The sequence below is a fragment of the Terrapene carolina genome, unplaced genomic scaffold (genome assembly GCF_002925995.2).
Source record: "Terrapene carolina triunguis isolate 2854851 unplaced genomic scaffold, T_m_triunguis-2.0 Scaffold833, whole genome shotgun sequence".
In the NCBI taxonomy this organism is placed as follows: domain Eukaryota; kingdom Metazoa; phylum Chordata; order Testudines; family Emydidae; genus Terrapene; species Terrapene triunguis.
Window position 1 is genome coordinate 2,175,200 of NW_020665184.1, and position 11,183 is coordinate 2,186,382.

Sequence of the window (11,183 nt, forward strand, 5' to 3'; positions counted from 1 at the left end):
CCCCCCAATAATGCCCAAAGGCTCTTAGCTCAGAGCTGACATCCCAGGGTATCCCCACATCCTGGCCTAATTCCAGCTTAGGTCAATCGTTGGCTCTTCCTAACTTTCCCTGCGGTTTCATTTTGGATATGTGATTCTTCACTCCCTGTCCTAAAACTGCCCTGTGTTGCTGTGCGCTGGTAAGCAGCTGCAGCGTGCCACCCCAGAGGTGGTCACGTTGGCTGGCGGCATTACTGGCATTTATCATTACTTTTCTTCCCCGCATTAGTTTTGTGGCTGCACAATTGCGGGGCTGTCCTTGCTGTCCTCCAGTGTGATGCGGCTGGTCAGCGAGCAGAACCCAGAGGACTGGATGGACCTGTTGCTGCCGCGCCGCTCGCTGTACATCCTCAGGTAACGTGGCCCATCAGGTGAGGGTGTGGCGAGCCCTAGATGTGACGGCGCCTCGTCTCTGCCGTCAGAGGCAGGGTGCGCCGGGTTCTGTAGAACTTTGTGAGAGGTGCCAAAGGAGGTGCCGTATGAGAGGAGTTAGTTTCGGGGGGGACGTTGTTAATAATTCCTAGGTCCTGTAGAGCTCTTACCAGCAGCACGTCTCAGAGGACTTTACCAAGGAGGTCAGTATAATTATTCCCCTTTTACAGATGGGGAAACTGAGGCACGGAGCAGAGCGGTGACGTACCCAAGGTCACCCAGCAGGCCAGTGGCAGAGCCAGAAACGGAACCCAGGTCTCCTGACTCCCAGTCTCTACCCACTAGGGTGCAATGCCTCCCTTAGTGGCAGCTGGGAGTGGAGACTGGGCACCCTGATTTCAGTCTCAGCGCAGAGGCCGAGGAATGAATGTGCCATGGACACTGAACTCACCCTTAGCGGTTCTATCTAAGGCCCATTTTTGGCCCATCCCCATAGTATCTGAGGACTGTATTTATCCTCACAACCCCCTGTGGGACAGAGCCGGGCTTTTATGCCCAGTGTACGGCTGGGGAAACTGAGGCACAAAGACTAAGCGACTTGCCCGTGGTCTCACAGGGAGTCTGTGGCAGAGCAGGGTGGGCCTCCCTAGTCATATGTTATAGAGGCCAGTGGCTCTTGGGCTGAGCCAGACTTCCTCTCTCCCCTCCTTTCACAGAGGCCCGGCTCGCTACGAGTTCACCCACGAGATCCTCAAAGACGAGGAGTCCTTTTTTGACGGGCAGAAGATCCCCCGAGAGAGGAGGATTTCCGTCATCTGCAGGAACCTGCCTGTGCTGCCAGCTCCTACGTAGGCCAGGCTAGAGACGCTAGTGGAGCCGTGGGATTGGAAACAGCCTTCCTCCCCTCTCCGGGCTGGAGCAGAGCGGAATGTGTTCATTTGATCTGGTTGACGCTTTCGCTCCAGCATGCTCAAAGGGACCTGTCTGTGGAGGTTTGTAGCCAAGACTAAACCAGGGGACTTCTCCCCTCAACACGCAGCCGTGGAGGAGTCTGCGGATGTGTGTACCCTCGACAACCACCCAGGTGCCTACTGTGTCATCAGCAGTGCAATTAATGAATGATTTAATGCACTGTATTGACTACCCACAGGGCAAGGGAAGCTGCATAGTCCATGTTAAACCCAACAAGTAAAATCTAAAATAGAAATATCTCCCCTGTGATCTTCGTTACGGGGCCTGGGGTGACTTTAACAACAGCAGGTAAATAGAATTCCGATAGAAGTGTGCTGTTTTTGTTTGTTTTTAAAGGGAACCGCTGGTGAATTTTGGCGAATTTCCCTCATTAAAAATAATTTTTGAACACGTACCTTTTTTCAGAAGTAGTTGTTAATCATTTTTGTTACAGGGCGTAAAGGCCAGCTGCAAACAGGGCCCCATTGTGGTCCGTCTAAGGGACGACCCTGGGCTAGCTCAAAGGGGGTAATCCTTGCCCATCTGTCCCACAAAATAGCCACACGTCTTTTGATCAGTTTCATGGTTTTTATTAGTCTGAAACCACCATGTACATTTCAGCCGTTCCCAAGACATGCCTGAAAACGAGCAAACAAACACAATCCCCGACTCTCTACTAGCGGAAAGAAGCAAATAAATTAAAAAGGGACTCTTAACAAGCTCAGGTAGGGAGGTGGCGGGAATGAGATCCCTGGCCCTCCCTGCCCTTAGTGGAAGAAACCAAATAAATAAATAACTTAGGAATCCATAAATATCTCTTGTATCGTCCAGCTCTCCCCCTGCGCCTGCGTGTAGATGAGCCATGCACACCTCCTCCAGGCAGGTTCTCGGTCTCAGATCCTCCAAGGTATTTAGGCTCCTAACTCCCATTGGTTTCAGTGGAAGTTAGGAGCCTAAATGCCTTTGAGGTTCCAGGCCTTAGCAAACAAGCTAGCATCTCAGTAATGCGAAGAAACAGGATGGGATTGGCGGCTGAGTGGAAGGAGGGGGTTGGCCTGGTGGTGTGAAGTGAACGCCGTTGTTGTTTTGATTGACGTCCCCGGTAGTGGTAGTAGCAGTTCCCTTCTCCCACCCCTAGAGGGAGCCCTTCAAGGGGCAAAAGTCGCAGCCCCCGTCCTGTGGGATCTGTGGGGTGGAGTTTGGTCTTCTCTCAGGCTATGGGTTCTAGGGTGTGGGAGGAAGAAACACTGACTGGTTTAACATTGGAGCTACGCGCACCCTACTGACTCACCCTCCCGCCAGCAACATCAGCCCACGCAGGAGCAGGCAGAAGCCGAGAGCTTCTCCACCTCGTGCCACTGGTGGCTGTTGTCCAGGAAGGCCACGTCCTCGTAGTGCGTTGGCCGGCAGCAGGGGTCGCCAACGATCTTCTCCTCGCCCAGGGCCGGGATCTCACTCTTCTGGAGCAGCATGGAGAGCGTCAGGTCGTGGTTGGTGCGGGCCTTGGGGCAGCTCCCGCTGCAATACTTGAACAGGATGGTCTCCTCGGAGTCGTAGCCCAGGGCCAGGTCCTTGACGCGCAGCAGCAAACTCCGCAGCCGGCACTCCTGCCCCTCTGGCTGCTCCCACAAGCGGCTGCCGGCCAGCGGCCTCCGTTTCTGACGGCGCTTGGCCGGCCCGGGGGAGGCGTAGGGCAGCAGGTTTCTAGGGTCATCCAGGACGTGCAGGGAAGGTCCCTTTGGCATGTGCGTCTCTGAAACAGAAAGAGACAGAGATCACGCCACACTGGGGAGGTTGTGCTGAAGGCACTGACCAGACCTGGAATCCCAAATGCAATTCCACCCACCACCTCCTTGAGCAGGGTAGAGGGGAGCCCCTTTCCGGCTCAGACTGCACCTGTTGTGATCCGCCACCACTGGGCAAAGAGCATGGGGAGAATCCTGTCTCCATTGTGCATCTCAACTACGGTGCTAAGTTCTGGACAAACTCAGCCCCAGGGAGATGGAGACACGTTGCAGGGAGCTCAGAGGAGAGCAGCAGCAATCCAGAGGCTGCAGGGACTGAGTTGGAGGCCAAGGCTCCTCGGTGACAGAGCTTAGCCGAATAGCCACCATGAAGGGACAAGGACAGTCCTGGGGTAGAGGAGCGAAGGTGATCTCGGCTGGCTGGCTGGCTGTGGAGCTAGAGAAGCCGGCGGAAGCCCCGTCGATGGGATCTTTTAAAACTGAGACGCGACGCTGAGTTTTTTTGCACTGTCAGGTTTTAAGCGACTCAAACCATTGGGGATGCCAGTGATTCTACAGGAGGCTACTCGGACCCTGCAGGCAGCGATCCTGCGGTGGATGCAGCTGGAGAAGTCAGAGGTTTTGTATTGTTAGGAGGGGAAGACGGGATCTGTTATACCCACGCTTCTAGCCCAGTATCCCCCCTGTGCTGTTTCAGAGCAAGCCAGAGAGTCCCATATTCTCCCCCGTTGGTTCCAACCAATGGGTGTCTGGATTCATATCCCCCCTCCTTCACACCAGTGGGTCCTATCGTCCTGTAGCCCTCCTGCATCCAATCAGAGCAATGGCCCATCGCATTTGGCCTCTTGACTCCAGCCATGACCTGTGCTAGATGCTTCGGAGGAAGAGACTAAATCCACAATGGCTGGTGGTTTAATAATTGGACTGTGTGTGGAGGGAGGGAGTACCTTCCTGACCCCCACTGTTGTTTCTCACCTCAAGCCCTGAAGCATGAGGATTGATGGACTTTGTACAGCTAATTGATGCCATTGGGAGTGAACTGAGGGATGGGTTTAACCCCCTCTCCCCCTGCACAGATCTACCCAGACATTTATTCCATGCTCATCCCTTGCGCTATCTGAGTGCCGCCGCCTAGGGAGCGAGCGGATTTATAGCTGTAATTTCCCTCCTATCTGCCAGACGATACGGCACATCTAGCGTGTGCAGGACTTGCCGCTGCTCCGCTCTCGGTCTGCCGGTCCGATGGCTGGGGATAGAGAGCAGAGTCGCTCAGTCTAATCCAGTAATTTTCTGTATATAACCCCCCCGCCATGCCACTAGCTAACCTCTTAGCTGGGATTGAGGGACCCTGGGGGACTGAACCAAACTCTTCTCCCTGCCAGGGGGAAAATTCATCCCTCTGCTATCCACTCTACTGTGGGAGCGTAGAGGATGTACTCAGTAGTTAGGACACTACCTCACTAAGACCCAGGTTCAATTCCCGGTTCCACCACAGATTCCCCATGTGACCTTAGCCTTCCCGTGCCTCAGTTTCCTCACGTGTGCAATGGGGATCATAGTGGTGCCCTGCCTCCCAGGCGTTCGTGGGGATAAATCTACTCACACGGGGGAGGTGCCCAGATGCCGCGGTGCTGCCGGATAAATGCCAGGCATAGATTGGTCTCCAGGGCTTGAGGCCGGTTTCCCTTAGCCCAGAAATCACTGGGGTTGGGGAAAGAATGGTACAAAATGGGAGCCTCCCCCGCCCCGCCCCGGCACTGCCCAGCCTGCGAATAGCACCGAAAGCGTCGCATACCTAGGAGTGCCCAGAGCAGGTCCTTGACGCTGGTACCCGGCTCTTGCTCTTCCATCAGCATGGGCCTCTTGCCTTCCACTGGCTGGGAGACAGCGGGTCTGACCAGGAGGATGAGCGAGACGCTGCAGAGGAGCTGGGATGAGTCCATCTTTCCCCAATTAAGCCGGGTTGGCTTCTGAAAGGAAGGTGGCTCATCTCTCGTTTATATCCTCCTTGGGATGGCCCAGGGGGTTGGCAGGGCAGGCGTTAACCCTTCGTAACCCTTGAAACATTTCATGCTGGGCCAAATGCAGGGCGGGTGGAAGGAGACTCATTCCCAGCAGAGTCTCTGGCGTTGGTGCATTCGATCCGGTCTCTCTCTCGAGTCTTTGCCTCGGGACTGTAGAATGCTCGCGGGCCGAGCTGGCTAGGCGAGGAACTGCACCCGCTCAAGTCACCCCGGCCCCAGGTGGTTTGACTGACAGCGACGTTGGATCGGTGGGTTTGGGGAGCCGGGATGGGGTTAAATCCTCGTCCTCCTCTCCCCGTCTGAAAGGGTTAACCGAAAATCTTGGGGGGAGGGGGGGAAAGCCCAGGATACTTGAATGGAAATTCCTGGACTTGATTACACCCAGCTCTGCTGTGCAAATACCTCTGGGGGGAGTGGGGGGGGATGGAAGGGGGATTGTACATAAATTATAGGGTCGCAGCAGGGGTGGGCTAGGGTAAGACGTTGAGGCAGCTGGTAACAGACTGCTAGTAAAGCGTGAGTGCGCCTGGCTGGCCGGGCTGCCCAGGCCTGTGTCTGGCTGGCGAGACGTCCGGAAAGGGGGGACTCCTGGCCCTGGTGGATGGGATGGAGCCGGGATTTACTGGGCTTGACTTGGTTCCACGCTGCGGGTCAGGCAGGTTCCCCTCTCCCAGTTCTGCGAGGCAGCGAGACTCAGCCCCTTTCCCACAATGCAGCTCGGGGCAGTTGCCACGGACCACCCTCCAGTTGTGGGCCCAGAGGAGGCAGTGTGGGGCATCACCCTCCCCCGGCCAGAATTCCTCCCATGAGCACTTTGCCTTCTCCCCCGGCTCTCCCTGATTCTGGGGCAGACTCTGGAAGGCCTCTGCAGCGCTCCCCTAGAAGTCACTGCGGCTCCCCCAGTGGGGTGCTGGCAGGATCAGGCCCTCGGCTCCCTGTGCTAGATAAAGAGGCGAGGACGAGATGGGCAGAAGCCCCTGCTAGGCACCCAAACCCCTTTGGCCCTAGGAGGTGGGGGCGCCCGATTGAGCTCTCCACATCCAGGCAGCCCTCAGGGTGACAAGTAGCCGGAGATCGGAAGGGGCCTATTTTTCAGGCCAGGCCACAATGTGGCTTTGGATGGGAAGCCAGAAGGCGGCTGTCCTGGGCGGCTTGGGGCCTGCCTAGCGCTGTGCCGGCTGCTCCCCGGAACCAACAGCTCGGCCCCCGCTAGACCCAGTGGCGAGCAGGTCACCTCCCCAGAGCTGTGTGCTTTGGGAGGAGCCCGTGCCGTGGTCCACTTAGACGCAGCTTCCATAAACTCTGGCACCAGCCCAGCCTTGGGGAGCAGGGGCTCGAGGGCTTTCCCCTCTGCTTCTGTCTCCACCCCCAGCACAGAGAAAATCCCCCTTATGTCACCTGCCCCATCCCCAGTGCCTACGCTGTGGCCTGCATGGGACTCAGCAACTGGGCTCCCCCATGCCACAGCCTCTAAAGCTTCCAGCCTCAGCCCGATTTCCTTTGCCACCCTCTGCCCCAGGCAAAGTTCTGCCTGGGTCACTCACCCAGCTCTGGGGTGGAGCACGGCAGCTGGTTCACAGCCACACAGCGATGCTGCTGGCCAGCAGGCAGCGGCAGACGGCGATTACGGGGCTGGAGTGGAATGAGGAGCGGGGATTTTGGCCAGACACCAACTCTGCACGAAGGGTCTGGAGTCTTGAATGAGCCCACGTGCTCAACAGGCCTCTGCTTCCCCGCAGCGGCAACCCCCGAGGGCTTCCTAGCACCGTCCTGAGCCAGGCGAGCCTCTCCCTGCACCCCCGAGCAGCGGTGTCTGGGCCGACTCCCAGGAGAGTGCTCTGGGGTCAGCTCCCACCCCACTCCTTGCAGCCAGCGCTGACTGAGACTAGAGGTTTCTAGCACAAGTCCCCCTCAACTAGCAGCCGCAGGGCCTCTGTCATCTCTGCGCCTTGGGTGGCAGCGGGACAGTCTCCCCTCCAAGTCCAGCCCTGGGTGGATGCTGGCTAACTCAAGATCTACCGCAGAGCCCAGTGTGGGCTGGTGGCTCATGGGTAGGTCAGGGCCATGGGGAATCTCCCATCATGCGCAGGTAGGAGCCCCGGGGCTGGCGCTCAGCTCCTTCCACTTGTGCCAGCGTTCCGGGAATGCCGAGGGAAAGGTCAGCAAAGGAGGAAGAAGAATTTGGGGGCGGAGGGGACGAGCAGCCGTCTGGTTCCCGGCTTAGTCCTGCCGCGTATGGAACATCTCCCTGCGCCGGGCCGAGGCAGGGGGATTGCACGCAGCGTCACAGGCCCCGGCGATAAATCAGTGCCGGCGCTGACAGGAGAGCACTCGGCGCCGTCTGGGACTGGGGCCGGGCGAGCGCATTCCTTCCACTCCTTCCTCCGCCGGCCGTGCCAATGGCGAGCAGGGCGGCAAAGTCAGGCCCTGCCAGGCCCGAGGGGAAACACCCCAGAGGTGTCTGGACACCTGGGTTCTATTCCTGGCTCTAGGAGGGAGTGCTTGGAGGAGTGGGAGTCAGGACACCTGGGTTCTCTTCCCAGCACCAAGGGGAAGTGGGGTCTAGTGTTTCCTAGGCTGTGACCTCCCTCCTCCTCAATCTTTCGCAGGGCTCTGGTTTTCAGAGCCCGGCTTCCCCACGGCTGCATAGGAAAAGGTGCCCCTCTGTTCAATGGTAATGCTGTCACCCACCAGCCCCCAGCGTCTAGGGATGCCAGTAACAATAAAGCATTTTGAACCCCTGAAAAACTAGACACAGGCGGGGAAGAGGGAAGCTCTGGTGGGTGAGGCTCAGTTACGTAATGAGGGGGTTGTACTTTGACTAGACTTCCCCTCTGGGCTGACTCCTGGGAGACTGAACTTTCCCGGTGGCTGGCCCCAAAGCCAGTGGAACTCACTGCTACTAGATACAGGCACGTCCGCGGGCCTCACCTTGGACAGAGCCACAAGCAGAATTCAGCGCTTCCCACCCCATCTCTGACACCTTGGAGCCAAAGGTATTTGACTCGCATTAGTCTGGACCTCAGAGCCCATTGCGATGGGGCCAGGTAATGCCTGTGGAGGAGGGGCTGCAATGGATGCTTGCACCAAGAAGTAAATCCCGTTGGCAAGGGGACTGCTGGGACACAGAGCAGGGCCAGCGCCAGCCCCTCAGCTATTCAGTAACACCCCACACACGGGCACTCGGTGGCCATGTGGGGCCAGAACCTCAAAGGTATTTAGGCACCTGATTCTGGGAGCTAGGCACCTAAATATCTTTGAGGAGTCACGTCTCAGCCTTTGAGGCCTGCCCGAACCAGCTGGGCTGCCAACATGGCGGGGCTGGGAACTAGCTGCAGAGCCGGCAGCCAGACACATCAGCTACCTCTGCCCACCGCTGGGCTCTGGGAACCGAGGCAGCTTAGCTGGAGGCCGGCTCAGGTGTTATGTCCTGGCCCGTCCCAGCGGGTTATTTTTAGCAGGGAGATCTGACGGGCCAGACGCCCGCCGGCGCAGTGCCCCCCCCAGCCGGCAGGGCTAACGAGAGCAGCATGTGGGGAAAGGCAAGAGCAATGCGAGGAATGCCGGGGGCTGCGCCAAGGGCAGCCGGCCTCATGGGGATAAATCACAGCTGGGTTTTCCTTTACGTGGCGGCGCAGGGACTGGCTGCGGCAGGGAGGGCGTTGGCCACAAGCGTGTTTAATGTCACTCCGGGGTGCTCAGCTGGAGGGGCGCACAGGGGTCCGGGCTGGGGCAACCGCCTGGCCCGGAGCATCACTGGACAGAGTGGGGAAACTGAGGCACCACAGGGGCAAGGGACTTGGCTGCACAGCAGCATCATGGCAGAGCCAGGACTGGGACCCTGACTTCCAGCCCCCCGACCCCCTCCCTGCTCTAACCACTCAGCTTCACACCCCTCCCAGAGCTGGTGCTAGAACCCAGGAGTCCCCACCCCCCACCCACCCGTCCAGGGCCTGTCACAGTCAGTGTGGTGGAGGGCCCCGTTCCAGGATTCACTGCCCCCCACCCCCGTTCTGCCATTGCTGGGATCAAGGAGGCACCTGGCTTCCCCGTAGGCCCAACCCCACTGGGGCTGGCTGGTCGCTCCCTTCCCGCAGCACCAGCTGGGCAATCACCTTAACTCTAGGGCTGCACCCTCCTGCCCTTTGCTCCTCTGCCTGCCTGGCTAGGCCCCCACCCCCCGAGCTTTCAGAGTCGTGCTCCCTGCCCCACAGGCTCAGGGCCAGGCCAGGCACCAGGCAGGGTTGTATTAACTGCCAGCCCCCGGGGTGGAGTGGGACAGCTGTGCCCACAGCCCAGGCTCCGTTCCCTGGCTCTGCGTTGAGGCTGGCATGGCCCAGCTGACGGCTGCTTGCCCCTGGTGGCACACTCTGCTTTCGCCCACAGCAAGTGGGCGGAGGGTGAACTAAACGAGAGGGGGAGTCCAGGAACCAGCGCTGGTTCTGATCCAGCCAGGGGGGGAAGAAATGGGGCAGCAGCTCCAGCTGCCCCTAGGCAGGGAGAGTGGCTGGCTCTAGGGGGCAGGGACTGGGACTTTTCATAGAATCATAGAAGATTAGCCGTAGAAGGGACCAGCCCCAACGTAATCATCCCAGCCAGGGCTTTGTCAAGCCTGACTGTAAAAACCTCTAAGGAAGGAGATTCCACCAGCTCCCCAGGGAACCCATTCCAGTGCTTCACCACCCTCCTTTCCCAGCTCAGGCATGACACCATTGGGGGCTGTTCTACCAGCAACTCCTGGCTTTAGGGCTAGGGCTGCAGTCCCTTAATGGGCCCTGATTCAAGGGGCTTTTGGCCCCCTCTGGCAGCCAGAACCCCCCAAGCCACCTTCATCCACCAGGGCAGGTGCCTGTATGTGCCAAATCCCAACCCAGTAATTAGGGCCCCCGGTGGCCCGTGACGTGACCCTTGGGTGCCCCATGCCGGGGACTCGGGCTGGGAGAGCTCGCCAAGCAGAGACGGGGTGAAGGAGCCGATAAATCACCCAGCGCCTCCGCCGGCCCGAACAGAGTGTCCACAGCCTCCCACCAGGGGCAAGGCCTGGAGGTTTTCCGGAGGAGCAGAGGAAAAATAATAAATAGCAGGCAGGGCAGGGCTGGGGATTGTTCTTTCTCGGGATGATAAATCAAGGCCGGTGGCTCCGAGACTTTTCCACGTCGGCTCAGCTCTTAATCCACTGGAAAAACAGCTCAGGCAGGCTGCGGCCTGCACTCTGCACCTAGGGGAGCATTAAGAAGATGCCCCCCCCCCATTAGGCCGAGGTCAGTCCAGGTGGAGGAGCAGCTGGCTCGGGCTGTTTTGCCCAGATGTCACCAACTCGAGTCCTGCGTGGCTCAGCAGCGAGTAGAAGTTGTAGTCACTTGTGAAACAAGTTGGCTGGATCTCAGCTGGCTTCCCGGGGTGGCCAGGAACTGCTCCGGCAGGCGGTTCCCCCTTGCTGGCTGAGAGCGCCAGCTTCTTTCAGAAGCTGGGCATGCTGGGGGCTGGGCTGCGGGTTTCAGAAATATGGCTGCCTCTGGGGTGGGACTCAGCACCCCAGCTCAAGGATTAGGGTCAGCCCGGACGTCAGCGCTGGCTGAGGAGGCTCCCCGGCCCACGGGGGATGCATGCACAGGGCCTGGCCCTCCATGGCGAGGGCTCAGCCCAGGTTGGATGAAGTCACCCCACGCCTGGATTCCACGCTCGGCTTCACCATAAAAGGTGGCGGTGCTGGGCCAGGCCGATGCCCACGCGTCCCCCCAGCTGGGGGACGGCGAGCCGCTGGAATGCTCGCCCGAACCGCACAACATGGCTGGGGAATTAATCCCGGCATCTCAGGCATCCCGCAGAACAGCCACTTCCGGGGGCAGCGGGGGAGACGGACACAGGGCTGCACCCAGCCGCTCCTCCCCAGGGCTGACTGAGCAGCAGAGGCCCTGCCCCGGCCGGACTCCAAGCGCTAGGGAATCGCCCCCACCGTGGGGCAGGCAGGGAGCGTAAACCCCTCTCAGAGCAGGACCCTGCCCCATGCAGCGCGTGCCCTCAGCGAGCAACAAAGCATCCCTGACGCAGG

General features: G+C 59.1%; 2 protein-coding genes across 2 annotated transcripts in view; one reads left to right on the plus strand and one right to left on the minus strand.

The window, feature by feature from the left end:
- Positions 1 to 1,777, plus strand: part of ALKBH7 (alkB homolog 7) — a 16,899-nt gene extending 15,122 nt beyond the window's left edge. Inside the window, exons 2-3 of the mRNA XM_026660593.1 lie at positions 269 to 393; positions 1,128 to 1,777. Of these exons, the coding sequence (XP_026516378.1) occupies positions 269 to 393; positions 1,128 to 1,263 (261 nt within the window). The 3' untranslated portion in view covers positions 1,264 to 1,777. The remainder of the gene's footprint in view (positions 1 to 268; positions 394 to 1,127) is intronic.
- An 892-nt stretch (positions 1,778 to 2,669) lies between these two features.
- On the minus strand, positions 2,670 to 5,050 carry PSPN (persephin). Its single transcript, XM_024200039.2, has 2 exons — positions 4,903 to 5,050; positions 2,670 to 3,115 (listed from the first exon to the last, which is right to left on the minus strand). Exons 1-2 carry the CDS (start codon positions 5,048 to 5,050, stop codon positions 2,670 to 2,672), a joined length of 594 nt encoding a protein of 197 aa, XP_024055807.2.
- Between the last annotated feature and the right edge of the window lie 6,133 nt (positions 5,051 to 11,183).

What these genes read in the sequence shown, in the direction of transcription:
- PSPN (XM_024200039.2), bottom strand. Translation starts at nt 5,050, where the DNA reads ATGGACTCATCCCAGCTCCTCTGCAGCGTCTCGCTCATCCTCCTGGTC. An exon ending in CCTGCTCTGGGCACTCCTAG is followed by an intron (nt 3,116 to 4,902) that starts GTATGCGACGCT and finishes TTTCTGTTTCAG; the next exon opens with AGACGCACATGCCAAAGGGA.